Source organism: Numenius arquata, chromosome 18 (genome assembly GCF_964106895.1).
Source record: "Numenius arquata chromosome 18, bNumArq3.hap1.1, whole genome shotgun sequence".
Classification (NCBI taxonomy): domain Eukaryota; kingdom Metazoa; phylum Chordata; class Aves; order Charadriiformes; family Scolopacidae; genus Numenius; species Numenius arquata.
Genome location: NC_133593.1, coordinates 940,505 through 964,259, shown reverse-complemented (window position 1 = coordinate 964,259; position 23,755 = coordinate 940,505). Strand labels below are relative to the sequence as shown.

General features: G+C 62.1%; 4 protein-coding genes across 4 annotated transcripts; 2 read left to right on the top strand and 2 right to left on the bottom strand.

Annotated features, from left to right (window-relative positions):
• Positions 1–94: 94 nt before the first annotated feature.
• Positions 95–724, bottom strand: LOC141473198 (claudin-4-like). Its single transcript, XM_074160573.1, has one exon. The coding sequence runs from the start codon at positions 722–724 to the stop codon at positions 95–97; it is 630 nt and encodes a 209-aa protein (XP_074016674.1).
• Positions 725–8,331: 7,607 nt separating this feature from the next.
• CLDN3 (claudin 3) lies at positions 8,332–8,976 on the top strand. The gene has a single exon (XM_074160572.1). The coding sequence runs from the start codon at positions 8,332–8,334 to the stop codon at positions 8,974–8,976; it is 645 nt and encodes a 214-aa protein (XP_074016673.1).
• Positions 8,977–9,942: 966 nt separating this feature from the next.
• On the top strand, positions 9,943–12,544 carry ABHD11 (abhydrolase domain containing 11). Its single transcript, XM_074160712.1, has 6 exons — positions 9,943–10,043; positions 10,355–10,490; positions 10,575–10,748; positions 11,131–11,301; positions 11,562–11,743; positions 12,016–12,544. Exons 1-6 carry the CDS (start codon positions 9,943–9,945, stop codon positions 12,152–12,154), a joined length of 903 nt encoding a protein of 300 aa, XP_074016813.1. The 3' UTR covers positions 12,155–12,544.
• A 660-nt stretch (positions 12,545–13,204) lies between these two features.
• LOC141473404 (caspase-1-like) lies at positions 13,205–17,239 on the bottom strand. Its single transcript, XM_074160877.1, has 8 exons — positions 17,233–17,239; positions 16,445–16,765; positions 16,059–16,180; positions 15,630–15,806; positions 15,215–15,449; positions 14,934–15,086; positions 14,150–14,259; positions 13,205–13,818 (listed from the first exon to the last, which is right to left on the bottom strand). The coding sequence occupies exons 1-8, from the start codon at positions 17,237–17,239 to the stop codon at positions 13,726–13,728; spliced, it is 1,218 nt and encodes a 405-aa protein (XP_074016978.1). The 3' UTR covers positions 13,205–13,725.
• Positions 17,240–23,755: the final 6,516 nt, after the last annotated feature.

Below are 23,755 nucleotides of genomic sequence, written 5' to 3'. Positions count from 1 at the left end.
CCCGGCTCCCAGCCAGCCCCCAGCCCGGCCAGGGTGGGGGGGCACGGGCCAGGGGCGACCCGGGAGGTCCCGGTCCAGGTGGGCACGGTGGCTCCTAGACGTAGTTGCTGGCTGGCAGCGAGCGAGCGGCCGTGAACTTGGCAGAGTAGGGCTTCTCGCCCCGGGGGGGGCAGGTGCAGCAGAGGATGCCCCCCCCAAGCAGCAGGAGCGCGGAGGCCGCCCAGCCCACGTAGAGGGACGAGCCCAGGTCCCGCTTCTGGGAGTCAGTGACCAGTGGGTTGTAGAAGTCCCGGATGATGGTGTTGGCTGACCAGGAGACGGGGATGAGGATGAGGAGGCCGCCGACAATAAAGATGACTCCGGAGAGGATCATGACCTTGGCTTTGGCGGTGTCGTCCTCCACGCAGTTGGTGCACTTGCCACCGGCGACAGCGAGCAGGGTGCCCAGGATGGCCAAGACGATAGCCACCACCACCATGGCGCGGGCGGCTTGCAGGTCCTGCGGGAGGGCCAGCATGGAGTCGTAGACCTTGCACTGCATCTGCCCCGTGCTCTGCACCACGCAGTTCATCCACAGCCCTTCCCAGATGATCTGGGCCACCACGATGTTGTTGCCGACGAAGGCCGTCTCCCGCCACATGGGCAAGGCGCAGCAGAGGATGGCAGCCAACCAGCCGATGACGGAGAGGGCAATGCCCAGCACCTGCATCCCCATGGAGGCCATGGCTCACCGCCGGCACCCCTGCCCGCCTCCCGCAGCACAGTGCCGGCTGCCGGGACCATGGCAGGCGTTATATGCCTTCGCCGAGGGAGGAGCGCCGCCACCGCCGCCGTCCTGCCGCCGGCACCGGACGGAGGGGTAGAACCAGTTTCCCGGGATTCCTCCGCTTGCATTTCTCCCCACAGCAATGACACTTAATATCCCGGCTGCTCCCACGGAGGGGGACGCAGGGGACTGGGATCAGGCCACCCAGGTGCGGGAGTGTGTCCCATCGCTGCCTGTGGGTGGGCAGGAGATGCCAAGGGCAGGTGCTGGGTCTCAGCCTGGGATGCTGATGAGGAAGATCTGGCGTCCCGGCACCAGGATATATCTGCCATCACTGCCAGCACCTCCTGCTCCATCCCCCACATGGGGTCCCTCCATGCTTTCCTGCCTCAGTTTCCCCCCAGCTGGTGGGGCGGCTGCTCCAGCAGCACTCCAGCCTCCAGCCCCCTGACCCCCACGCCGGGGGAGCAGCACGTCCCTGCCCCGCTGCTAGGCTCGGTGCCCAGCAGGACACAAGCGGCTCTTGTTTATTCCTTGGCGTCCGTACCAGCTCTTCCCAGCCCTCCATCGGGCCTCGGGCGGGAGGTGTCACCGCCCAGACCCACAAACCGGTCGGAGCAGCTGCTGGCTCCGCACAGAGAGACAGCACTGCCCGGGGCGAGGGGGGGCCAGACCCCAAAACCCACCCCACCTTGTACTCCACCGCCCAGATGGCGTTCACACGTCAGCCCTCGGTCCCAGCCCTGCCGACGTCCCGCTGCCTGCGCTGCCGGATGGGCTCGGTGGGTCAGGGCTGCGAGGGGTGGCCCAGTGGGGACCGAGGTGCCAGGGGCAGCCAGGGCAGCAGGGCTGGCAGCATTTTGGCACAGCTGGCCATACCCACTGGCCAGGCTGCACTAATACCAACGCCGATGCCAATGCTGATGTCAATAACAGTGCCGATGCCAATGCCGATACCAAAACTGATGCCAATGCTTTGGGCGCTGCCCAACCTCTTCTCCTCTAATCCTTGAGCTCCCCCGCACACATCCAAACCCCTCCAGCACTCAGGCAGGCGCAGCACGAGGCCAGACAGAGCCCAAGGACGGCCAGATGGACATTGCACTGTTCCCCCACCCCGGCTTAATCCCGGGCCTCTGGAAGAGATAACAAGACCTGAGATAATCTTGGTTTTTCCAGGCACTGGGGTTACCGGTACGATCCAATCACTTGTGCTAATTGTTCGGTGCGACGGGCTCTAGAGGTGCCGCTGCCTACACCATGACGTCCCCAGCCATCGTGCCCTAGTGCGGTGGGACAAGGCGGGTGGCTGGCGCACCACGCTGCCATGAGGATGCCGATGGCACCTGGGCTGGGGGTGCCTGTGGCTGGCACAGGAAAGACTCGGGTCTCACCGCAGACCCTGACCCACAGGGACGAGCCCGTGTCCTGCCTGCCCGACCTGTGCCAGAGGAGCCACCCAGGCACCCAGCTGTGCTGGGTTGCTCCATCCATCCGTCTCTCCTGCTGGAGCGCCCGCATTGCTGGCATTCCAGCGTGCCCACCCCGGGGCTGGAGCCTTGTGGTCAAGGGCTCCCTTTAATCTGTGGGGCTGGGGAGCACCCCCGCCGGGGCCGGACTCTGCCTGCGGCTGAGCGTGGTTTCACCTCCCAGCCGCCTGCCGCAACCACCGCCTGATTTGGGGTTGGCGAGAGGCAGGTGCCCACGTGTGAGTGTGCCTCGCGTGGGCCGTGTCCCCGCAGGCGCGTGGGGACATGCCTCTGGGCTGGGGACAAATAGCAAGGTGGGGACAGGGACTCCCCCGCGTGCGGAGCATCAAACACCCGAGCTGCTCACGCTCCCCCTCCGAGCCAGAGCCGGCGCCAGCACGGCCCTCCAACAGCCAATTACTGTAATTAAAGCCAGAATGTGACATATATTCAAATTGCCACCCAGAAACAGCCCCCGTGCCCTTCCCCACGTCCCCCAGCAGGGCACTGCCGGCCAGCACAGCCAGGTCCGTGTCCCCGGCACCGTGGGACAGACAGACACAGGCTCGGCGGGGAGCTGGGGAGCGATGGCTGACCCTCGGGCAGCACCCTGTCCCCAGCGCTGAACCAGAGGATGCTGGTGGAGCTCAGGTGGGACCACAGCACCGCCAAGCACCTCAACATGCACTGGTCGGGGCCATCACCACATGGACACCATCCCCACAGCCCCATTCCAGTCACCCACACCGTGGTGCATCCAGCAGGACTTCACCCCTGGCTCCACCCCTGGCTCCCCACCTGCAAGGGGACATGGCACAGTGACAAGCTGTGGTGGGATCACAGCCCACACACTCAGCAGGGAACTCCTCCACCCCAAAACAGGGTGCTTGCCCCATCCCAAGCCTTCTCCACCCGGCACCTGAGCCAGCACCCAGCCAGGCATTGGTACCCTGCCCCAAATCCGTCAGGATTTGCAGGACAGGGTGACCTGAGCTCCCATCCCTGCTCCACCACACGCTAACGGGGTCGGTGAGGGCAGAGCTCCCATCCAGCACGTAGACCACTGGCCCTTCATGGCTCAGGAAATGCCCTCCGCCCATTGTCCCTGCTTCCCTGGGATGGGGACATGCCACAGCCCCACGGCTGGGCAGCGAGGCCACCCCTAGGCAGGGAGGTGGCACTAAACCTGGTGCCACTGTGATGCTGGGCATCACCAGGTGCACGGGGAGGCTGTGTTACTCTGACCTTGCTCAGGGCAGAGGACACCCAACGGTGAGAGGGCTCGGGGCATAAATCCTCCACCAAAGGGCTCAGGGACATCCCCACCCAGGACACAGGTGACATTCCCACCTCACACACACACCCAGCACCAGCCCCTCATCCCCCGGCACCTGCACATGAACTCGCCACCCCGGCTACCTCCAGGTCCCGAAAAGGCGGGTGAGACTTTCCGGCGAGCGGTGATCCACCAGGATCGCCGCCTTCACATCCACCAAGCGAGGCACGGCCACCAGCCCTCCCGCTGCGCCGGCACCGAGCGGGGCAGCCTCTCCCTGCCGGCGGCCGGGGATTAGTTACTGGCAGCCTAGAGACTGAATGTTCCCAAAAGACGTCCTTGCCCAACGTAAAACCCCCCCGACCGGCTCAAATATGCAGAGTCAGGTTGTTTCCCGCTACGGGAAAGCAGAGTCTTATCGGCTCGGCAGGAGCTGGAGCCGCGGGGTCCCTGGGGGTGGGGACGCAGCCGCTGCAAGAAACGGGACCTTCAGCCTGAGGTCGCCCCGAAAACAAAAGCCCTGAGCAAAAATGGTTCTGAATGGGGAAAACATGCCCAAGCGCGGCCAAGGTGGTTGTCAAAGGGATGGGGGAGATGACGGGCATGGCTGAGGAAGGGGGATGTGAGTGGCGCAATGGGGGTCCCCCCATGGGCGATGCTCAGGGGAAGCAGGATGCTGCGGCGAAGCCCCGAGTAAGCTGCTCCAGAGCCGTCGGGGTGGGGATGCCCCGGGCTCGCCGAGATTTTGGGCGTCCCAGCATCCCCCGGGCAAGCTGCCAGACCCCTGTCAGGTCCCGCTGGACCATGCCCCCCGCCGCCCCCCAGCTCCCCGTGTGCCGACAGCTCCATCCCCGCCCCGCCGGCAGACAGAGCCACCATTGATGCTCGGAGCCGCCTTACCTGCTCTCCGCCACCGCCGAAGGGGCTTCAACAATGGGCTGCCTGTGTGCCCTGGCCGGGGCAGAGCCAGCAGCCCCGCGCCTGAAATATAAGCAGCCGAGGCAGCATTTACCGCCCCGGCCCAGCTCCCCCGGGGGGGGGAAACGTGCCGTCACTCCCAAGACCACAGGGGAGGGGGAACACCCCAAACCCTGCGCCGGCTGCCAGGCGCACGTGAGCGGGATGCAGCCCCCGGGGCAGTTTCTGTTGTCACCTCCTGCTCACCCCTGGGATGCTGGGGACACGGTGGGGACAGGGGGGATGCCTACCCTGGGTGTCCCCCCCATGCCAGCGCAGGTGTCCTTCCCATGGCACCAAACCGGCAATGCTCCCGTGGCTTTTGGTCTGACCTTCATCTGGGGTCACCAGGCATCGGTGGCTCCATGTGGCCACCCCACCTTGTCCCATCCTGGGGCACCTGCTGCAGGCAGTGGTCCCCATCCCTTCCCAGCTGCGGGGGCAGAGCAGAGGGGCTTCACTGGGGTGGGGGACGCAAGAGCAGGAGGGATGGGGATGCTCCTGGGACCCCCACAGGGATGCTGGCCCCGCTCAGCTGTTTTGGGTAAACACCAGCAAGCTGGTTTGCTGGCCACAAGAATGCACCCCGAAGCGCGTGGCAGCAGCCGGCACCCCGAAACTCCAGTGATTTGCCCCTTCCTCCGCCGTGAGTCAGGCGGCCGGCGGCCCCGGGCCAGCTCGGCACCGCGCGCAGCCTGTACTTTGGGCAATTTGGGATGACGAAGTGGGGACGCGGCGTGTGGGGCTCTGATTGCAGGGTCGGGGGCTACGGTGCTTTGCCTGCCCCGTCTCACCCCATCCCCGCCCCAGTAGACCCTACGCCAGGGGTATCCCCACTGCCCCACACACCTGCATGGGGTACCCCCCTGCCCCATATCCCTACTTGGCATGTCCCCCTTGCCCCACACCCCTGAACAGGATATCCCCCCCTGCTCCACACCCCTGCTTGGGTTATCCCCATTGCCCTACACACATGCATGGAGTATCCCCTGCCCCACATCTCTATCTTGGGTGTCTCCCCTGCCCCACACCCCTACCTGGGCTATCTCCATCGCCCCACACATCTGCATGGGGTACCTCCCTTCCTCACATCCCTGTCCTGGGTTTCTCCTCTATCCCATGCCCCTGCTGATATGCCCCTGCCCCTACCCCTGCCCCACACTCCCACCTGGGGTATCCCCATTGCCCCACAGCCCTGCCTGGGGTGTCCCGCTGCCCCACATCCCTACCCAGGTTTATCATCCCCTACCCCACACCCTTGCCTGTGGTATCCCCGTTGCCCTAAACTCCTACTTGGAGTGTCCCTATGGCCACACATATCTACACAGGGTACCCCCTGCCCCACAGCCCCTGCAGCCATGTGTGTGGCAGCCGTGGTTGCAGGTGCTGGTGTATCTGCAGCCGTGGGTGCGCCGTGGGATGCACGTGTGTGCACCTACACCGCCGTCGTGTGCCTGTCTGTGTGCGTGTGTCTGTCTGTCTGGGTGTCCCTGCCAGCAGAGGGGGTGTGTTTGTGTGTGTGTGTGTGTAAGTGCACCTGTGTGCACTCGCACCCCCAGGCTGCTGGCACAGCCCTGCCTGCGGTGCGCACTGCCAGCATCCACTGTCACCACGGGCATCATGGACACCCCGAGGTGTCCCTGAGGGCTGGGACCCCCGGCACCCCACAGTGACAAGGACACAAGGCCCTAGGGTGCTGCTTGCATGGGCTCCCCCTCGGCAGCACTTATGGGAACACCCCTGGGCACCATCACGACCTCCAACCCTGGCCAGCTGTGGGGGCTTGGGGTGCCCTTGGCGAGGTGATTAGGGTATGATGGGGGGGCAGAAGCCCACCTGGCCAGATACAGGGTGTTTCGGGGTGCAGTGGGGTCACAGAAGCCCACCCAGGTGGATATAGGAGCTTTTGGGGTGCCATGGGGTGACATAAGTCCACCTGGATAGACACAGGAGGAATCAGGGTGCCACGGGGTGGCAGAAGCCCTCCCAGATGGATACAGGGTGTTTCAGGGTGGCAGAAGCCCACCTGGGCAGATACAGGCTGTTTTGGGGTGCCATGGGGTGGAAGAAGACCATCAGGATGGATACAGGGTGTTTTGGGGTGCCACGAGGCAGAAGAAGTCCACCTGGGCCAATACCAGAGGTATCAGGGTGCCACAGGGTGGCAGAAGCCCACCCAGATGGACACAGGGGATTTAAGGGTGCCGTGGAATGGCAGAAGCCCTCTCTGGCCTGATAAAGGGGGTCTTGGGGTGCCATGGGGTGACCGAAGCCCACCTGGGCAGATACAGGGTGGTTTGGGGTGCTATGGGGTGGCAGAAGCCCACCCAGATGGACACAAGGGATTTATGGGTGCCATGGGGTGGTAGAAGCCCGTCAGGATGGAGACAGGGAGGTTTGGGGTGCCATGGAATGGCAGAAGCCCCATCTGGCCTGATAAAGGGAGGTTTGGGGTGCCATGGGGCGGAAGAAGTCCACCTGGGCAGATACAGGAGGTATCAGGGTGCCACAGAGGTGACAGAAGCCCACCCAGACGGATACAGGGTGTTTTGGGGTGCCATGGGGTGACAGAAGCCCACCCAGATGGACACAGGGGATTTAGGGGTGCCATGGGGTGGCAGAAGCCCACCTGGGCAGATACAAGGGGCTTTGGGGTGCCATGGGGTGGCAGAAGCCCCATCTGGCCAGATCCAGGGTGTTTTGGGGCCAGATTGAGGGTATTTTGGGGGTGCCGTGGGTCAGCAGAGCCTAACCTGGCTGGATACAGGGTTTTGGGGTGTCACAAGAGGGTGACCATCAGCCACAGGGTGCTGCAAGGGGCCGGAGGCCAACCCGGATGGATACAGGCTGCTGGGGTGACAACAGCTGACCCCAGCCAGATTTGGGGTGTCGGGGTGCCATGGGGGGGGGGGGGGGGGGGGAGGGGCACCCAAAACCGATCCCCACCCCCCCTGGGGGGTGCTTCCCCCCCACTGCAGATGCCGGCGGGGGCCTCCCTCGGCAGCGCCGGCTGCCAGCATCCCGCCGCGCTCTTGAGTAGTTAATGAGTCGTAAAGGGAGATTTCAGTGCAGGAGAAGTTATATTTATAAATATATTTATTATTTGGGTTGGGGGATTCCCGCTTGGGCTCCCTGCCCGGCGGGGTGGGAGCACGAGGGGGCCGGGCGGGGGGGGAACCCCCCCCGCCCGGCCCCCTCGTGCTCCCACCCCGCCGGGCAGGGAGCCCGTATGGATCCCATGGGATGGTGGAATCGGAGCACGAAGCATCCCCGGCGTGGCGAAGGGCTTGCACTTTGCACGGCGACGCGAAGGCGGCCGGTAAAGTTTCACCCCAACCCCGGTTGAAAAACGTGAGCCCTGATAAGGACCTTCCAGAAATAAACCAAACTCTGACCCCAGGAAAGGTGGTGATGGGGGGGGGGAAATGGGGACGCTGAAGGGACTTCCAGGTTCGGGAATTCCAAGTTCGGGAAATGAGCATGGCGGCCGCGCTTCCCGGCATCCATCACCCCGAAACCAAAGGGATGGAAGGTGGCGTTTCTCCCTCTCCCTCCCTCTCTCTCTCTCTCTCTCTCCCGTCTCCCGCCCTTCTCCGGTAACCCGGCGCCATCTCTGCAAACAAAGGGGAGGGTGTGGGACGGCGGGTGACGGTGACGGAGAGGAGCGTCCAGCGGCGAAACCCCACCCCGGGCGGGCGCTGGAGGTGGCCCCCGCCAAGCCCTTATAAGCGCAGGTGCACCCAGGTGTAAGCTGATCCCCCAAGGGCTGTGAGCGGCGAAGGGTGACGGTGACAGCTTCGCTCCCTGGGTTCTTCTCCGCCATCGCCCGGCCAGCGGCAAGCGAAGAGGCAGCGGCGGCCACCATGTCGATGGGTTTGGAGATCGGCGGGGTGGCCCTGTCGGTGCTGGGTTGGTTGTGCAGCATCATCTGCTGCGCCTTGCCCATGTGGCGGGTGACGGCCTTCATCGGCAACAACATCGTGACGGCCCAGATCATCTGGGAAGGGCTGTGGATGAACTGCGTGGTGCAGAGCACGGGGCAGATGCAGTGCAAGGTCTACGACTCCATGCTGGCCCTCCCGCAGGACCTGCAAGCCGCCCGCGCCCTCCTGGTGGTGGCCATCGTCTTGGCCGTCCTGGGTTTAATGGTGGCCATCGTGGGCGCCCAGTGCACCCGCTGCGTGGAGGACGAGAGCACCAAAGCCAAGATCACCATCGTCTCCGGCGTCATCTTCCTCCTCTCCGGCATCATGACCCTCATCCCCGTCTCCTGGTCGGCCAACACCATCATCCGGGATTTCTACAACCCGCTGGTGCTGGACGCGCAGAAGCGGGAGCTGGGCACCTCGCTCTACGTGGGCTGGGCGGCCTCCGCGCTCCTGCTGCTGGGGGGGGCCCTGCTCTGCTGCTCCTGCCCCCCCAAAGACGACAGGTACACCACCGGCAAGGTGGCCTACTCCGCCCCGCGCTCCGCCGTCACCAGCTACGACAAGAGGAACTATGTCTGAGCCCCCCAATCCCGGCACCCCCCGACACCCCATATACCCCCCTCCCGACCCCACCCCGACGCCCTCATCGCTCTCCGCGGGGACCGGGGACGGCGCGGGGGGGGGGACGCGAAGGAGGGGACGGCGGCGGGGTCAGGGCCGGGCTGTGTAAATAGAGACAGTTTCGGTTAAACAAGAGGCGGTTTCGGGTCGGCGGGGCCGGGAGTGCCCCTGCCCGCGCCGCTGGGACGGGACGGGGACGGGGATGGGGACGGTGCCCCCCCGCCCCGGGGTGTGTTTCCCCCCCCCCCCGCCATCGCCACCGGCCGGGCACCGCCTGTCCCTGTTACGCGTGGTCTGTACCGGTTACATTTGTCAATAAACGTGTCCTGTTTTGGTAAAACGAGTGTTCCTGGGGCGGGGGGGGGGGAGGAACCACCGGGAACCGGTATCTCTGGAGCTGGGGGGGGGGGGGGCAACCACCGGGAACGGGGAGGGGGGCCCTCCCCCCCGGAGCCACCCCACGCTCTCTGGTACCCGGCAGCACCGGGTCTGGGGACGGGGCTCCCCGGGGGTCCTTGCCCGGGGGGGGGGCGGGAGGCGGCGGGGCAGCCGCCGCCGTGGGGAGCGGCGCTCCCGGGGCCAAAGTCTTGCTGCGCCGCGGGGGGGGGCGAAACATACACGGGCCGCTCCCACCGGCCCGGCCCCCGCCCTCCCCGCCACGCTCCGGCAGGCAGGGACAAAGCGGGGGGAGCAGGTGCCGGTGCGCGGCCCGCCCCGGGGGCCGGCGGCTCGGATGGCCCCCGGGCCCCCCCCCCGCCCCGTCCCTACGGCCGCGCCCGCCGGGAGCGGGGCGGGGGGGGGGGCGGCCCTGACCTTGCCGCCGGCGGAACCCGCCGCGAGGCGCCCGCCCGCCGCCAGGGGGCGCTCTCCGCCGGCGGGGCGGGGCCGCGCGCGCACTGCGTCATCGCCGCCGCCGCCGCCGCCATGATGCTCCGCCGGCTGCCGCGCCTCCCCGCCCCCGCCCCGCCGCGGCGGCCGCGCCCCCCCCCGCCGCCCGGCGCTGCCGCCTCCCGCTCCGTGGTGACGTAAGGGCCCGGCCGCGCGCGGGGCGGGGGTGGCGGTGGGGGTCCGCAAGGGACGGGCGGGGACGGTACCGGGGAATGGGCCCCGCCCCTCGGGCTTTGACCCCGCCCCTTCGCTAACCCCGCCCCCGTGCCCTGGTCTCCCCCCAGCAGGGGCTGGGGGCTGGCGCTGGCCCCGCCCCCTCACCTTGGCCCCGCCCCCAGACCCCCTCCTTGCCCGCGGGGTAGCGGTACCCCCCGCCACGCCCTGTTAGGCCGCGCCCCTGACCACGCCCCCTCTCCCGGCCCCGCCCCACGCGCCCCTCTCCCCGCAGCGCCGTGCCGCTGGCCCACGCCGTGGTGGGGGGCCGCGGGGACCGGCCGCCCCTGGTGCTGCTCCACGGGCTCTTCGGTAGCCACGGCAACTTCCAGACGGTGGCCAAGGCGCTGGTGCGCGGCGGCAGCGGCAAGGTGAGGCCCTGGGGGCAGGGGACAGAGGTGTGAGGGGCGGGTGACAGCCAGGGCTGGGGTGACGGGGTGCCTCTGCCCAGGCAGGTGCTGACGCTGGACGCCCGGAACCACGGCGGCAGCCCCCACAGCCCCCTGATGACCTACGAAGCCATGAGCCTGGACGTTCAGCACCTCCTGACCCGCCTGGGAATCGCCAAGTGCATCCTGCTGGGACACAGCATGGGGGGCAAGACGGCCATGACACTGGCCTTGCAGCGGGTCGGCAGGCGCAGGGCTCCCGGGGCTGGGGGGGGGGAGCGGGAGGCTGCGGGAAGGGGGGTGGCACCTGCGGGGGCTGCTCACCGGTGCCAGCCTTGCCCACAGCCCCGCAGGGGGTGGCTTTTCTCCGTCACAGCTGGGGTCTTGTCCCACTGTAAGCCAGGAGCAAGAGAAGTTTCTGTCCACCAGCCCATGCTCTGGTGCTGATTGCAAAGCAGCTTGGAGATCACCCGTGCCGAGGCCCAGGGAAATGGGAATGTGGGGAAGGGGACACGGAAGCAGGAAGGAGTGAAAAACCTCCAGGGAGTCTGGGTGGGAGCAGAGCCCCATCCCTGCTGGGGACATCTCGACTGGCATCTATCTGCCCTGCTTGTGTCCCCAGCCAGACCTGGTGGAGCGCCTCATCTCTGTAGACATTAGTCCCGTTTCCACTGCCCCCGTCTCCGAATTCTCTGCCTACATCTCTGCCATGAAGTCGGTGAAGATCCCAGATGGTCTCTCCCGCTCTGCCGCCCGCCAGGTGGCTGACGATCAGCTGCGTCCGGTGGTCCAGGTAGGACATCCCACTCCTCGGATGGGGTTTCCACTTCCACCCTGTCCCTGGGACCAGCGCACAGGGCTTTAGGGCCACGGTCCCAGCAGGACTCTTTCCACCCCTGCTCACTCGCTGCTGGAGGACATCTCACCAGGGCCGCAGGGGCGATGGCAAATGAGAGACAAGCAGCAAGGGGTGGAGAGAAGGACAGAGGGTGCCAGGACATCTTGAGGGCTTGTTGCTCTTACTGAAGAGCGTGTGATCCCCTTTTATGGCAGCTCCCGCAGCTGAGACAGTTCCTCCTCACCAACCTGGTGGAGGTGGAGGGCCACTACGTCTGGCGGGTGAACCTGGAGGCTATTTCCCACCACTTGGCAGACATCATGAACTTCCCCGTCTTCCACAAGCCTTATCCTGGCCCCACACTCTTCTTGGGAGGATCCAACTCACCCTATATCAGGTGGGACTGAAGAGATGCAGTTCAAAGTCTGTGGTTTGAGCCCTTGTGCTTTTCTGCGGCTGCCAAGGGTGGGAGGAAGCCACCAAGATGGGTAAGGTCCTGGAGCGAGCTTGGTGCCTCCAGCAGCTGGTGACAGCAACGTGCTGGAGAGCCAGGGGGAACCTGGGGGCTTTCCCAGGAGGGAAAGGGACATGCTCAGAGCTGGAATTCCCTGGGGAGGGTGAGGGGAGGCACCTGGATGGCCCTCTGACCACACTTCTCTCATCCTGCAGCTCCAAAGACTACCCCGAGATCAAGCGCCTCTTCCCCAAGGCAGATGTCCAGCACATCGAAGGCGCAGGCCACATAGTCCATCAGGATAAATTTGAAGAATTCATCACCGCTGTCCTCAATTTCCTGCCAGCACCATAGTGCTGGGGACCGGGGTTTCTGCAAGCACCGCGTGGGACCTGAGGAGCTCCGGGCGGGGACGTGGGGCTCTGTGAGAAGGGGCTCGGCCCAGCCTGGCTGCCCACTTTGCAGTCCGGTCCTGCCTGCAAGCCTTGTCCCACCCCGGGTCTCCAGGAGATGGAGTGGGGAGGCACCTCCAGTCCGCTGAGCTCTCCTGCCACTCTGCAGGGACACGGGGTGGCACCGGCCCAGGACACTGCCCTTTTGGTGCAGCCTGTCCCACCTGCGCTGGAGGGGACACTAGGAGGGGACAGGAGCGCCCTCTCGGTTTCCTGCTGCCAGACCACCTGGTTGTGGAGCTGGATGTGACTTTGCAGAATGTGCAATAAAGCTGAATCCGCGCCAAGGCAGAAAATGGTTTGGATGTGACTGTGGAGGACAGGAAGGGCAGTGGTGGCACAGGAAGGGGCTCTCGCCAGCAGGGACACTGGTGGGAGGTGACAATTGGGCTGGGCCTGTAACGCGCCGAGCTGACGAAGACATGGGTTTGAGGATCTTTCATGGCTCCCAGGAGAAGTCACATCCTCCCTCCACCTCAGGGGCAGCGGGAGGATCGGGGAGTGGGGGAAGCTGCCTCCTGACAAGGAGATGCTGCGAGTCACGGAAATCCCCCCCGAGCCTGCCCAGCCTGCCCTGAAGGCGGGCGTCCCCTCCTCCCTCAGCCCCCTCTCATTTCCCACCTCCCGCCTACTCAGTGTCCCCAGAGGACACGGAACAGCAGCTACTGCTGGCCGTAAGGACCACCCGCCCACTGTGGGCTAAAGGCAGAGGTCTGCGGTGAAAACCCCTTTATTAGAGGATGGGTAAAGCCTGAGATGGGGCGAAAGCAGCTCTGGGGGTGACAGATCATCTCTGTCACAGCTGGGGACAGGATCTGTCTGGGGACAGTTAAGAGAGACACTAACCAGCTTTGCATTTGGTGCTCCAGAGCCAGGTGTCTCTGCTGCTCCCTGGGAAGAGTTTGCTCAGTTTGGGGCTGTTTGGAGGACATGAAAGGAAGGGAGGCGAGCAGACCAAGGAGTGTTTTATTCCAGGTTTAGGATTGCCTGGCAGAGGGGCACGAATATCTGGTGTGGAGATTGACTGCGTTTCTGCAGAGCTGGTCTTGGCTTTTCCTCTTGTCCTTTCCTTTTCTGAAGTAGCGCATGTCTCTGGAGCAGGGCTGCGTTCGCCTTGAGCTTTCTGCTGTGTTATCCCAAATTCAAACACCTGTGCTGCCTGTGTATTATTTTTTCACCTGTGAAGAGCATTAGACCGAGAAGCTCCTGAGACACGGGCTACTGAAATGAGTTCCTTGAGCTCCTGTCTCTGCTACAGCCAGCGGGAGATGGGGACGGAGTCAGGCCACTGCCGGGCCCCGGCTACCAGCACACAAGTCCTTTGGATCTCATGACTGAGCCGCGAGGTCTGGAGCCCAAGAGAGATGGGGAATTTCTCCCCGCTCCTCCCCGCTGGCTGGGTACCGGGTTTGGGGCACAGACAAAAGGCTGCCGCAGAGGTGTGAGGTGAAGAGACTCACCATGGGCAGGAGATCAGTGGCCTGGGAAGAGGTAGAACTTCCTGAGCATCGTAGACCGTTCTTGTGATGGCAACTGGCGAGGGAATTGTCCAAAGGAATATTGGATCTGGGGTGAGAGAGAGAGCGGGGAGAAATGAGAGCAGCTCCATTCCCAGCGTGGGAAAGGTGCAGGAAGTCAGGAGGCATCTCCAAGGGCATCTCCAGGTGTGTCTGGTGGCACAAGGGATGCCATGGGTGGTGCCAACACGCTGGGCTCGTGCATGTGCACAGTGCAGCAGGGTGCTGATGCCAGAGATCCACATGAATTTCCAGGCCAACCAGACCCCTGTTTGACAGAGCCTGCTCCCGAGGGGCCTGCTGAGAAACCACCTTCCCTGGCCCGAGCTCTGCTCTGAGCAGTGTTTGGGACACACCTGCAGTTAACTACAAAGCCTCACCTTTCGGAAGATCTCCTGTAAGTCGCTGTTACAGGCATGGTTTCGAAACTGCTCTATCAGGTGCTGGATGAAAAGGGAGCCTCTTTGTGGGTGTCTCCAGGAGGCAGTGTCTGGGGAGGGAGAAGATGCGAAGTGTGATTTCACTGGTGTCCCTCACTACGACAGTCATTAACGCTGGGTGCTGGAGCAGGAGACTGGGGCACCTTCCCTCAGATCATTGTATTTGGCCCATCTGACCCACAGCATGGGAAAAGGACAGGGCATCCCAGGGAAGACAGAAGTGATGTATTTTCTTCAAGGCTCTCTGCTCTCCCATGCTCCCAGCCATGCCAGCTGCCAGGCTGGCATGGCCTGGAGCCATTTGTGACCCAGCAGGAGAAGACAATTTCCCCTGGCCAGACATTGCAGCCAGATAAATTGGCTGGGGAAGGAGTGCAGGCAGAGCCGGTGGGGAGGGCTGGAGCAGAGGCAAGGGAAGGCAGCCAGGCAGAGCCGGTGGGGAGGGCTGGAGCAGAGGCAAGGGAAGGCAGCCAGGCAGGGACACAAAGCTCTGGGCCTGGTGCCGCTAAGAGGGACCTGTGGGTGTCCTAGAGCAGCCTTGTACCCTGGCATCAGGGGACACCGCCTTCTCCAGAGGCTGTTGGAGCAATGCCAAAGTGGTCACCAGATAGAGGGGACTCCCGGAGGAGGAGGAGGTGTGGAAGAGACCCACAGCATCAGGAATGGGAGTCCTGTCCCCCTTGCTGGCCCTCAGGCAGGGCAACTGTCTCCAGGAACTGCTTACCAGGAGTGGAGGAATGTAAAGTTGCAAAATCACTCTCCAGGTGGACTTCAAACATTGCGTCATCTTCCAGCCCTGCAGGGGTGCTGTCAGCCGCAATGGGATTGGGCACGGCAGGGTCTTTGGAGTCGCTCATCAACACAGACCCTACTTTTCCTAGGAAGGCAGGGCCAGCATCAGCGATGACGGAGTGTCCCATCCCCACCCTGTGCCCAGGGCTCACGTGCCCTGGGAGAGCCCGGCCAGCTCGTTTGCTTCACAGGCACCTCGGAGCAGGGACTCACCTCCACGGCAGGACTGGATAATGACCACTTTGGGTTTGCCCAACAGCGCACGGCAGCTCTTGTTGTTGAATGTCTCGTAGATGGTGTCGAGGGAAAGGATGTCTGTGGTCTCATCTCGACTCGTGATCCCGCAGAGCCCAGCCCTGACCCCGTGGGACATGAAGACCAGGAAGGTGCTGTCAGAGGTGCAGTGCTCTTTGCGATCCGCAAAATCCTTCATGACCAAAGCCATCCCCTAGGAACCAGCACAAAGAAGGAACGTGAGCCACTTGTGCCCAGCTGTGTGAAGACCCAGCTACCAGCTGTGGACAGGAGCCACTGCCACTGGGGACACAGAGGTGTCCCTATGGTGCGTGAGTGCCCCATCACATGCCAGTCCTGGGGCCGGTGGCAGCTGCTTTGTGTGGCCCTTTACCTGGGAAGTTAAGTTGCAATGGATGTCCACCACGTAACCCAGCCCTTCCAGCAACTCCGTCATCCCCTCCACATCAGCTTCAGCCCCTTTCCGCCAGCTCAAGTGCTCAAATTCAATGTTGCATATGAGCAGGGCTCTACGGGTTCGCGTCTCCCGCGGTAGGTGGATGGGATAGATCTGTGAGGACAGAGGGAGGCAGCACTCAGCAGTGGGTGGGTGCAGGGGGCCTTTCTTTGGAGGCAACTAATAGCAGAGAAGGCCCATGGGTGCAGCAACCACATCTCCCTGTCCCTGGGGCATCTCCCCACATCTCCTGCCCCGCTCCTGGGTCAGCGAAGACCCTGTCTCCCCTTGGCAAGCTCCTGCCCGCCCCAGCAGAGCGGCCAGGCCATGCTCCAGCCATCCTCTCATCTTCTCTGCCTGCAGCACCTGGTCTCCCTCTTTGTCCCTGATGCACTGGTACTCGCTCAGGGAGCACTGCTGGATCCACTGCTGCTGGCCCTGGATGCCGACGGGGGGCTGGGGGGGGGGCAGCTGATCACCGGGGGGCCCTGCAAGCAGAAAGCCCCGCAGTTACACTGGGAAGCACCTGCAGCAAGAGGAGACTGACACAGGGCACAGCCGCTCCTGAGAGCCCTGTCATTGCCGCATGGCAAGGGGGACTCAGTGCCACAGCAGTGACACCAGGGACGTCCAGCTGCCCCTTGCCTTCAGGCTTTGGACACTCGCCAGGGCCAGGCCCCCTCCAGCACCTCACTGGAGGCCCTGGGAGCCCCAGCATGGCCAGGAGCAGACCACAGCCCTGCTTCTCTCACCCTGCTGAGCGGCCAGACCCAGCTGCTCTGCCAAGGTGCCATCGCGTTTCTTGAGGCTGTCGATGAAGATCTGGCTGGCCTTGGTGCCCTTCAGGCGCACGGTGTCGATGAGGCAGCGGGCCTTGTCGGCGCGCACTGTGTATCTCTCCTGCACCTCATCCACCTCGTCGAGGTTCAGCACCTTTTGGTTCAGCAGGTCGTCTAGCAGCCCAGAGATCACTGGCCTCGTCACGCGCTCCACGAAGTCTGTCCGCACATTCAGGAGCAACTGGTCTGCAAGAGTGGCCCCATCAGTGCCCGGACCCCCCCACACCACGGCTCCTGCTGCCCCACCGTCCGCTCTGAGTGCTTCCTCTTCCCCATTGCCTCCCCAGGGTGCTGATCCCTTCCCTATCACGCCTCTACCTTCTCCCCCTTCCCCATCGCTTCCCTGGTGCTGCCCCCATCCCTATTGCCCACCCAGCTGCTGATCCCTCCCCCAACAGCCACCTCGGGTGCTCCCCCTCCTCATTGCCCACCCAGGGTGCTGCTCCCTCCTTCATTGCCCAGGGGCTTCCCCTGCCATCACCCACCTCCCCTTTTTTCCACACACCCACAGGGTGTGCCCCAGAGGACACATTTTCAAGGAGCAGGGCGCAGGCTACTCAGAGTCACAGTGCCACGGGTTCCTGCTGGTGTGCTGCGCCATGTTCCTGTGGATCAGGCTGGCCAGGGCAAGCAGGACCTGTGGAGGACCCTGGCAGGACCCCATCCCAGCACAAAGCCCCAGCACTGCTAGTCATACTCACCAGCCATTGCCCCTCAGTTCCGGGCCTGCTGAAGAGGCCACGAAGACTTTCTGCCTCGAGGGGAAAAATGAAAGTAAACGCTCAGGGGAAAAAAAAATCCACTTCGCATCCTCATTTCCTGTCTCTCCGCCCAGGTCCCTTCTCCCTGGCTGTTGCCATACCCCTTCCATGCCCCCATGGTCACCTATCGCCCAGCACACCTCTGCACACCCAACGGCTGTGGGGTGAGAGTCCGGGTGCCCTTGGCAGTTACACTTGGATTTCCTCCTGGGCATGCTCAGCACATCCCCGTGAGACTGGGGCATTGTGAATGCATGTAACTGGCCCCAGCGCCCCAACACCCAGCACCCATGGGGCAAGGAGGGGGCTCCCAGCCCTCCTGCACCTCTCAGAGACAGGCACGGGGTAGCTCCGCTCGCAGCTCGTGGCCCCTGGGCCCGGCAGAGGTGGCCGTCCTCTGCCAAGGACCAATGTCACACTCGTCCCTATACGCTCAAACCCTCCAGACCTGTCTGGGGCTGAGCTCAGCTCGTTAATTCCTCATGCTGTCCTGTCCAGGCACTGACAGGGAGACACCACCATGGGCAGCAGCATCCTCATCCACCCAAGGGACCACCATCCCCGTCTCCATCCCGCAGATGCCAGGGGAAGGGGAGCCTGCCTGAAATGTAAAATCTGGACTGTAAGAAAGCCTGAGGTTGCCCCATAAGTATATCAGCAGGGCTGTTTCACAGGGCAGGTTGAGGGTAGGGTGAGACCTGGGTGGGAATGGCAGAAGTCACACCAATGATGGGGAAGCCCAGGGACGAGGTGTTGGAGAGAGGGACATCCAGCGCTTGGGGAGGCAGAGGCAAGCAGCGGCTGGCTGCGGAGCAGGGCCGTAACACAGGGAGGCCTTACAAGCTCTAAAGAGCCCCGAAGGCTTCGGCAGGCCCGTTCCACAGCCGCTCCACACCCTGAGGTGCCCTGACGCTGTCACAAGGCCCCAGCGCCATGCTGCCCTGTCCAGGGCATCGCTCGGGGGAAGGTGGTGTTGCCCGCGAGGGGCTCCCCCGGTGCCTGCCCGCACCAGGGCCCCGACCGGCGGCTCCGGCCCGCGGAGGGCGGTGTGGCGTGGGGTGTGAGAGGGACGCCTCCACCGACCCCTCGGGCCGCCCCCCTCACGCGGACCCCGCGGCGGGGCGGGGCGGGGGGGGGGGGGGGGGGCTAACAGGGCAGGCTGGGGAGGTAAAGGAGGGGCCCGGTTACCGGGCGGTCACGTGAGGGGACGGCTTCCCCCCGCCCCGGTGTTGCCCCCACGGTAATTTCCGCCCCCCTCCTCCCCCTCCGGTGACCGCCCGCCCTTTTCTGAGGGGAAGGGTTGACCGGCCGCCGATTGGCTGCGGCGGGACGCGCTGTGATTTCTCATTGGCCGTCGGGCCGCCGCGTTCCCGCCTCCCGCGCCGCGCACGGGATAGGCTTGCGGGCGAGGAGAAGGGCGTGCTGGGCGGGGACGCGTTCGCTGCGTTCATTGGTCGGTGGTGCCGGCGGCACCGGGCGCTGATTGGCTGCGCCGCGCGGGCCGGGGGGGGGGGCAGGGCGGGGAGCTGCACGCGGCAGAGGCGGGAGCGGCGCGGACGGAGCCAGGTGAGACCCTGTCGGTCCCCCCACCCCCCCCGGGTCCGGCCCGGCCCCGCCGCGCTCCTCAGGCGTCCCCCCGCCGCCACCCCGACCCCTGGGCCCCGCTCCTCCGCCTCACCGCTGCCCGGTGAGCGGGGCCTCCCCGGGGCCTGTCTGTGAAGGGTGGCTGCCGGCCCGGTGGCGGCGGCGCTGAGGCGATGGTGACGGGCCCAGTGCTGGCGGGGCTGCCGCGCTGCGGGATGGCTGGTAGCGGTGGGGGGCGGCCCCGAGGTGCCGCCGGGGGAAGGAAGGAAGGGGACACGGGGCGGCCGCTGGGTCAGGCCTGGGGCCGAGGCAGCCGGCCCGGCCCCGCCGTACCGGCAGCCCTGCCCCAGCCCCGCGGCGGGCCGCCCCCCGGCTCGCCTGCCCCGGCCCCGGGAGGGGAGCGCGGCCGCTGCCCTCCTGCCCAGGGCTGGGCTTGCCTCCCAGCCGGCGGGGGGTCTGACCGGGAAGCCCCCGCGGTGGGGTTTGCCTGGTGCCCCCCAAGACGTTGCTGGTTCTTGGAGAAAGTGCCTCCCCTCCTTGCTGGGGAGAAGCCGGTGGAGTTTTCTGTGCAGGTTTGAAACTGCTGGGGGCCAGAGCTTGGTGTAGAGACAGCGTTGTTGCAGGTTTGACACTTGGTGAAAAAACCTCAAGCAACTCTGTGTTGTAAACATGGGTTTGTCTGAAGCGTTTGGTTCGATGCCTTTGGGTTTTCCTGCTGAATTAACTGAAGGGGGATGAGCTCAAACGATGATAACCTGTGTTGAACTGGTGGCTCCCAGAACATCACTGGGGACATGATGTTAACGGCCTGGTGAGGGCCCTACCGCTCATTTTGTCAGTGACCTGAAGAAAGTTTGCATCTAAAACCTGCTGAAGCGCACAAGCAACTGGGAGTGCTGAGCAGAAAATAAGACATGAGGATCCAATATGGTGGTCTGACTTGCTTGGCGCTGTGCTTTTGGTGAGGGCACGCATCTCTTCCCAGAGAAAGCAAACTGCTGGGGAATAGTCTGTTACGCCAACAGAGAAGCAAGGGAGGAAGGGGTGAGGCCTGTCCCTAGTTTTTGCATGGGTTCATGGCAGTGTGGAACGCGGAGGGGGGCTTTGGTACCTCACTGCGGCTCTGGAGAAGGAGCAGAGGATGCGTTTGCTCAGCTCTCGATGGTGCAAGTGCTGCCGGGCCCGAGTTTGGTGCAAAGGCTGGTAGAAAGCTGGGCAGAGTTCAGAGATGGTGTATGAGGGTGGGATTAAAGGTGAAAATAAAGCTGCCGTGTGGTGACGAGAACTCCATCTGCTTCATCCAACAAGGAGTTGAGAGAAGGTTTGGCCAGTCTGTGTGTACGTGTGGAGGACAGAAGTTGGATGGTGGGAGTTCAGCACGGCTGGCTGTGGTACACCAGTGTGTGCGTGGAAACCAAAGTGTCTATTTTGAAGTGATTCCCAAAGTCAGTGATGACTTTGTATTTGCTGGCAACTTTTCCATCGAGTCTCAATACTTTTCTTTTTTTTAATGAAAGCAACGGCAAGTGTTGCAGCTGGGCTACCAGCCTGGGAAGTTTTGTGGTCTGCTCTGCTTGGGAGTTTGTAAGGTGGCCGTGATGTCTTTCAGGGTGTTTGCTGGAAGATGAATATCTAAGTAAACGGAGATAAAGTCTGGGAAATAAATTTAAGTTTTATTTATTAATTTCTAGGAACATCTGTTTTCCCCTTTCCTTTGCTGCATTCACAGGAATCTGTTTACGCTGGCAGTGACAGTAATTTCATTTTTCTGAGAGAGCCTGAACAGGGAAATTTCCTCAGATGTACCATTGCGGTTAGTTTTGTGGCAGTGTCCTTCCAGCCCTTCTGTCTCGCCAACAGGGTCATGTAGTCAACTGTTAGATTCCTCTGTAGCAAGGTAAAAGGGGGGAAAAAAACCCCCCAAATTCAAGGGAAGCTTTAGGGTTAGATCTTGCCGCGATATGGAGGCTTTGGAGAATGCCACTCTGCCAGCTTTGAGTGTTATCTCCATCTGCCAAAATATGCACCGCTTGCTTTTGGTTTTTTTGTTCACGTGGGGCTTTTCAAAGTTGCCCTTGTCGTGGCTGTGGTGGGAGCCAAGGGGATGGTGTGTGTGTGTGGTGATGTCCACTCCTGATGGCTGTGTCCTGCTGAGCTCTGCTCACCTGAAGGCCAGCACCAGGGCCTGGGTGGCTCTTGCCTATCCTGCGTCTGAGGATTGCTCCCGGAGCTGGGCCTTCTCCTCCAAGAGACATTGCTTCGACCTGAGCTGTTTGAGACAGGGCTATTTCCACTCCTGTTCTGTAGCCTCAGCTCATCTTTAGAGGTTGCTGTCATCTGAGGGAGAGAGTTGTTCTCAGTAATGGTTTGGTGAGTGAATTAAAAAGGAGGCTAGAGAGAAAATTGTTTCTTGGGGGTGTGTGGTTGCACTGAGTGTGTGCAGTTGCGTTGGAAATGACTGAGCATTGTTTTACAAGAAAGTCAAGCAGTATAATCTAAGGCAGATTATTTTTATCAGGGAGAAGTGTGAGCAGGAAAAAAAAAAAAAAATCAGTGCTGCATACTTGTACATCACGCTCAACTTCCCAGGGCAGGAATGTTCCCCCAGGAATTAATAACTGGCAGCAATTATGAAAGTTTGTACCTGTCTCTTCCATCCTTGCTTGCCCACCCTCCGATGTAGCTCCAGCCACAGTTTTCTGCTTGTTGCCATGTTTCTGGAGCCCAATGAAGGTGCTTATCGTGAGACTCTCCTCTATCACTGCCTGCAGGAAAACATCAACATTTGCAGAACGAGATCAGAGCCCTTTTTAGATAATGATGAATGGAGAAGAGAGCTATTTAAAAAATTACTTTGCTCTTAGCAAATTAGCGTAACAGATTAATCCCTGCTCATAATCCCTGGCTTGTTCTCCAGGAGGATGCCTGCGCTGTTACAGAGCAGGGAGGAATTTTGCCTGGGCACTTTGCGCTCCTTGCCAGTGTAATTGCTTCCCTTCTGTTCCTCCCTGGCAGTCCTGCCGTGGCTGTGCAGTTACACGCGCTCCCACCAGCCCGAAAGGATAGGATTTCCCCGAGGAGGGATCAGATGATTAGCTTATAAATAGTAAATGCCTGTTCGGGCCTACTTTCGAGTGCGTGTTGTTTGGTTGCTGTCTTGCTCTCTGCCTTTGCAACAAGTACAACCACATCTGCACCTCGGATCCAAGGAAATGGGGCGTACTTTCCGCGGGAGATCATGAATTTCTGTGAGGAAGGAAACTGCCCAGTGTGAGGTGCTTTGGTTTGCAGCCGGAGCATTGGACGTTGTGATGGATTTGAAAGGCTCCAGCAGCAGTTAATGCTCTGTGCTGCTCTGTGCACCGGCCTGGCGCCCCGTTCCTTGCCTGCACAGGAAACGGGAATGTGAGTTGAAACAAAACTGAAAAGCATCCAGTGGCTGAATCCCGGTTGAAATGAGCCCGTTTTCCTGCCAGAGAGCACGTGCTACCAGGGAGCCTGTGTCTCTAAGCTCTTGGGGTCCTTTTTGAGCCGCACACGCACCCCTTACCTGCCATCTCTTTCCCTCCAGCTTTGCCTCATTTCTCTCTGGCTTGGTCACTCTGGCAGCTGCCGGGAGGGTCTGACACACGTGGAGGTTCAGGGTCTGTTCAGACTCCTCTGACACGGCCCCCAACAGCTCTCCCCCGGGGTTGTGCTCGGCCTCCTTATGCTGGGGTTTGGGCCTGGGGCCTCCCTTTCTCTGCTGTGCCTGGGTCTGCTTCTGGGCTGGAGGGAGGGGGTCCTGCTCCTTCCCCTTCCCTGGGGTTGGGAATTGAATCATGGGAACAGTTTTGTGGGGGATTTGTTTTGCAGCATCTTTCCGCAGACCTGGGTCATCTGTGGTAGGTTTGAAGGCAGGGTCTTCCCTCTCCTGGAGGAGATAGTGTTGATGGGACACACCAACAACAAAGCTGAACAGAGAGTCTTGTGTCTGTATATTCTGCTTCAACACGTATCGAGTTATCGGCCCCAGACCTTCCCTTTTTTGTTGAGTGCATTTGTAGGTGCCTTATTCCTTTTAGTCTGTGATTTAGAGCAGTACCAACCTTCCGTCCCTCGTGGATCATATCACTTATCTTCTAGGTGGAGTCTTTGCTCAACAGCGTGTTTGATCCAGCTGATCTCATGCATCTAAACCCCGTGAAGGTCATCTGTCCTGGCCATGCACAATAGAGTTTGGCTTTTGCCAATATTTATTTTCCTGGGGGAAAGAAATATCACGCTGTCTCTTGCAAGGGTGCAGATCTGAGTGCACTGTGGGGGGCGGGCACGGAATTCACAGGAGGGATGGTGATGAGGACTGGGATTTACCAAAACCTTGGGAATGGTGTTAGCTAGGAATAAAGCAGATGGGACTGTTCTGATAGCAAAGTATGAGCTCTGTGTTGGCCTGAGACATAGCAAGAGGCCAAATCTGGTGACTTTGCTGAGTGCTGTCAGCTCCACCCCTCTTTGGAGGAGCCTGTCCTGGCAGCAGAGGCATAGGTAGACACGGCTCACAAGTTATCTGCTCGAGGGCAAAGTCTTGTATCTGAACTTAAGCCCACATTCACGGCAGGGGATTCGCTACGGCTCGGCTTTCTTCCATTTCATGGCTCAGACAGCACTGACTGGAAAGCGGAGTTGTTGTTCCTTTTCCAACCTGACCAGTTCTTCGTTGCAAAATGAAATTGTGGAATTGTTCTCTCTGGCAGAACGTGCTTGGACATGGCACTGCTTGTGAGTGACAGCTTTATGGTAAGGACCCTCAAAGCATTTCTACTTTACAGTCAGTTCAATTGCTTAAACTCTGCCAGCCTCTTTCTCTGACAGTCTCTGTTGAAACCGAGGACTGCTC

What these genes read in the sequence shown, in the direction of transcription:
- ABHD11 (XM_074160712.1), top strand. Translation starts at nt 9,943, where the DNA reads ATGATGCTCCGCCGGCTGCCGCGCCTCCCCGCCCCCGCCCCGCCGCGG. An exon ending in TGCGCGGCGGCAGCGGCAAG is followed by an intron (nt 10,491 to 10,574) that starts GTGAGGCCCTGG and finishes CTGCCCAGGCAG; the next exon opens with GTGCTGACGCTGGACGCCCG. An exon ending in TGACACTGGCCTTGCAGCGG is followed by an intron (nt 10,749 to 11,130) that starts GTCGGCAGGCGC and finishes TTGTGTCCCCAG; the next exon opens with CCAGACCTGGTGGAGCGCCT.
- CLDN3 (XM_074160572.1), top strand. Translation starts at nt 8,332, where the DNA reads ATGTCGATGGGTTTGGAGATCGGCGGGGTGGCCCTGTCGGTGCTGGGT.
- LOC141473198 (XM_074160573.1), bottom strand. Translation starts at nt 724, where the DNA reads ATGGCCTCCATGGGGATGCAGGTGCTGGGCATTGCCCTCTCCGTCATC.
- LOC141473404 (XM_074160877.1), bottom strand. An exon ending in GGGACAAAGAGGGAGACCAG is followed by an intron (nt 15,807 to 16,058) that starts GTGCTGCAGGCA and finishes CTGTCCTCACAG; the next exon opens with ATCTATCCCATCCACCTACC. An exon ending in TTTACATTCCTCCACTCCTG is followed by an intron (nt 14,260 to 14,933) that starts GTAAGCAGTTCC and finishes CTCCCTCCCCAG; the next exon opens with ACACTGCCTCCTGGAGACAC.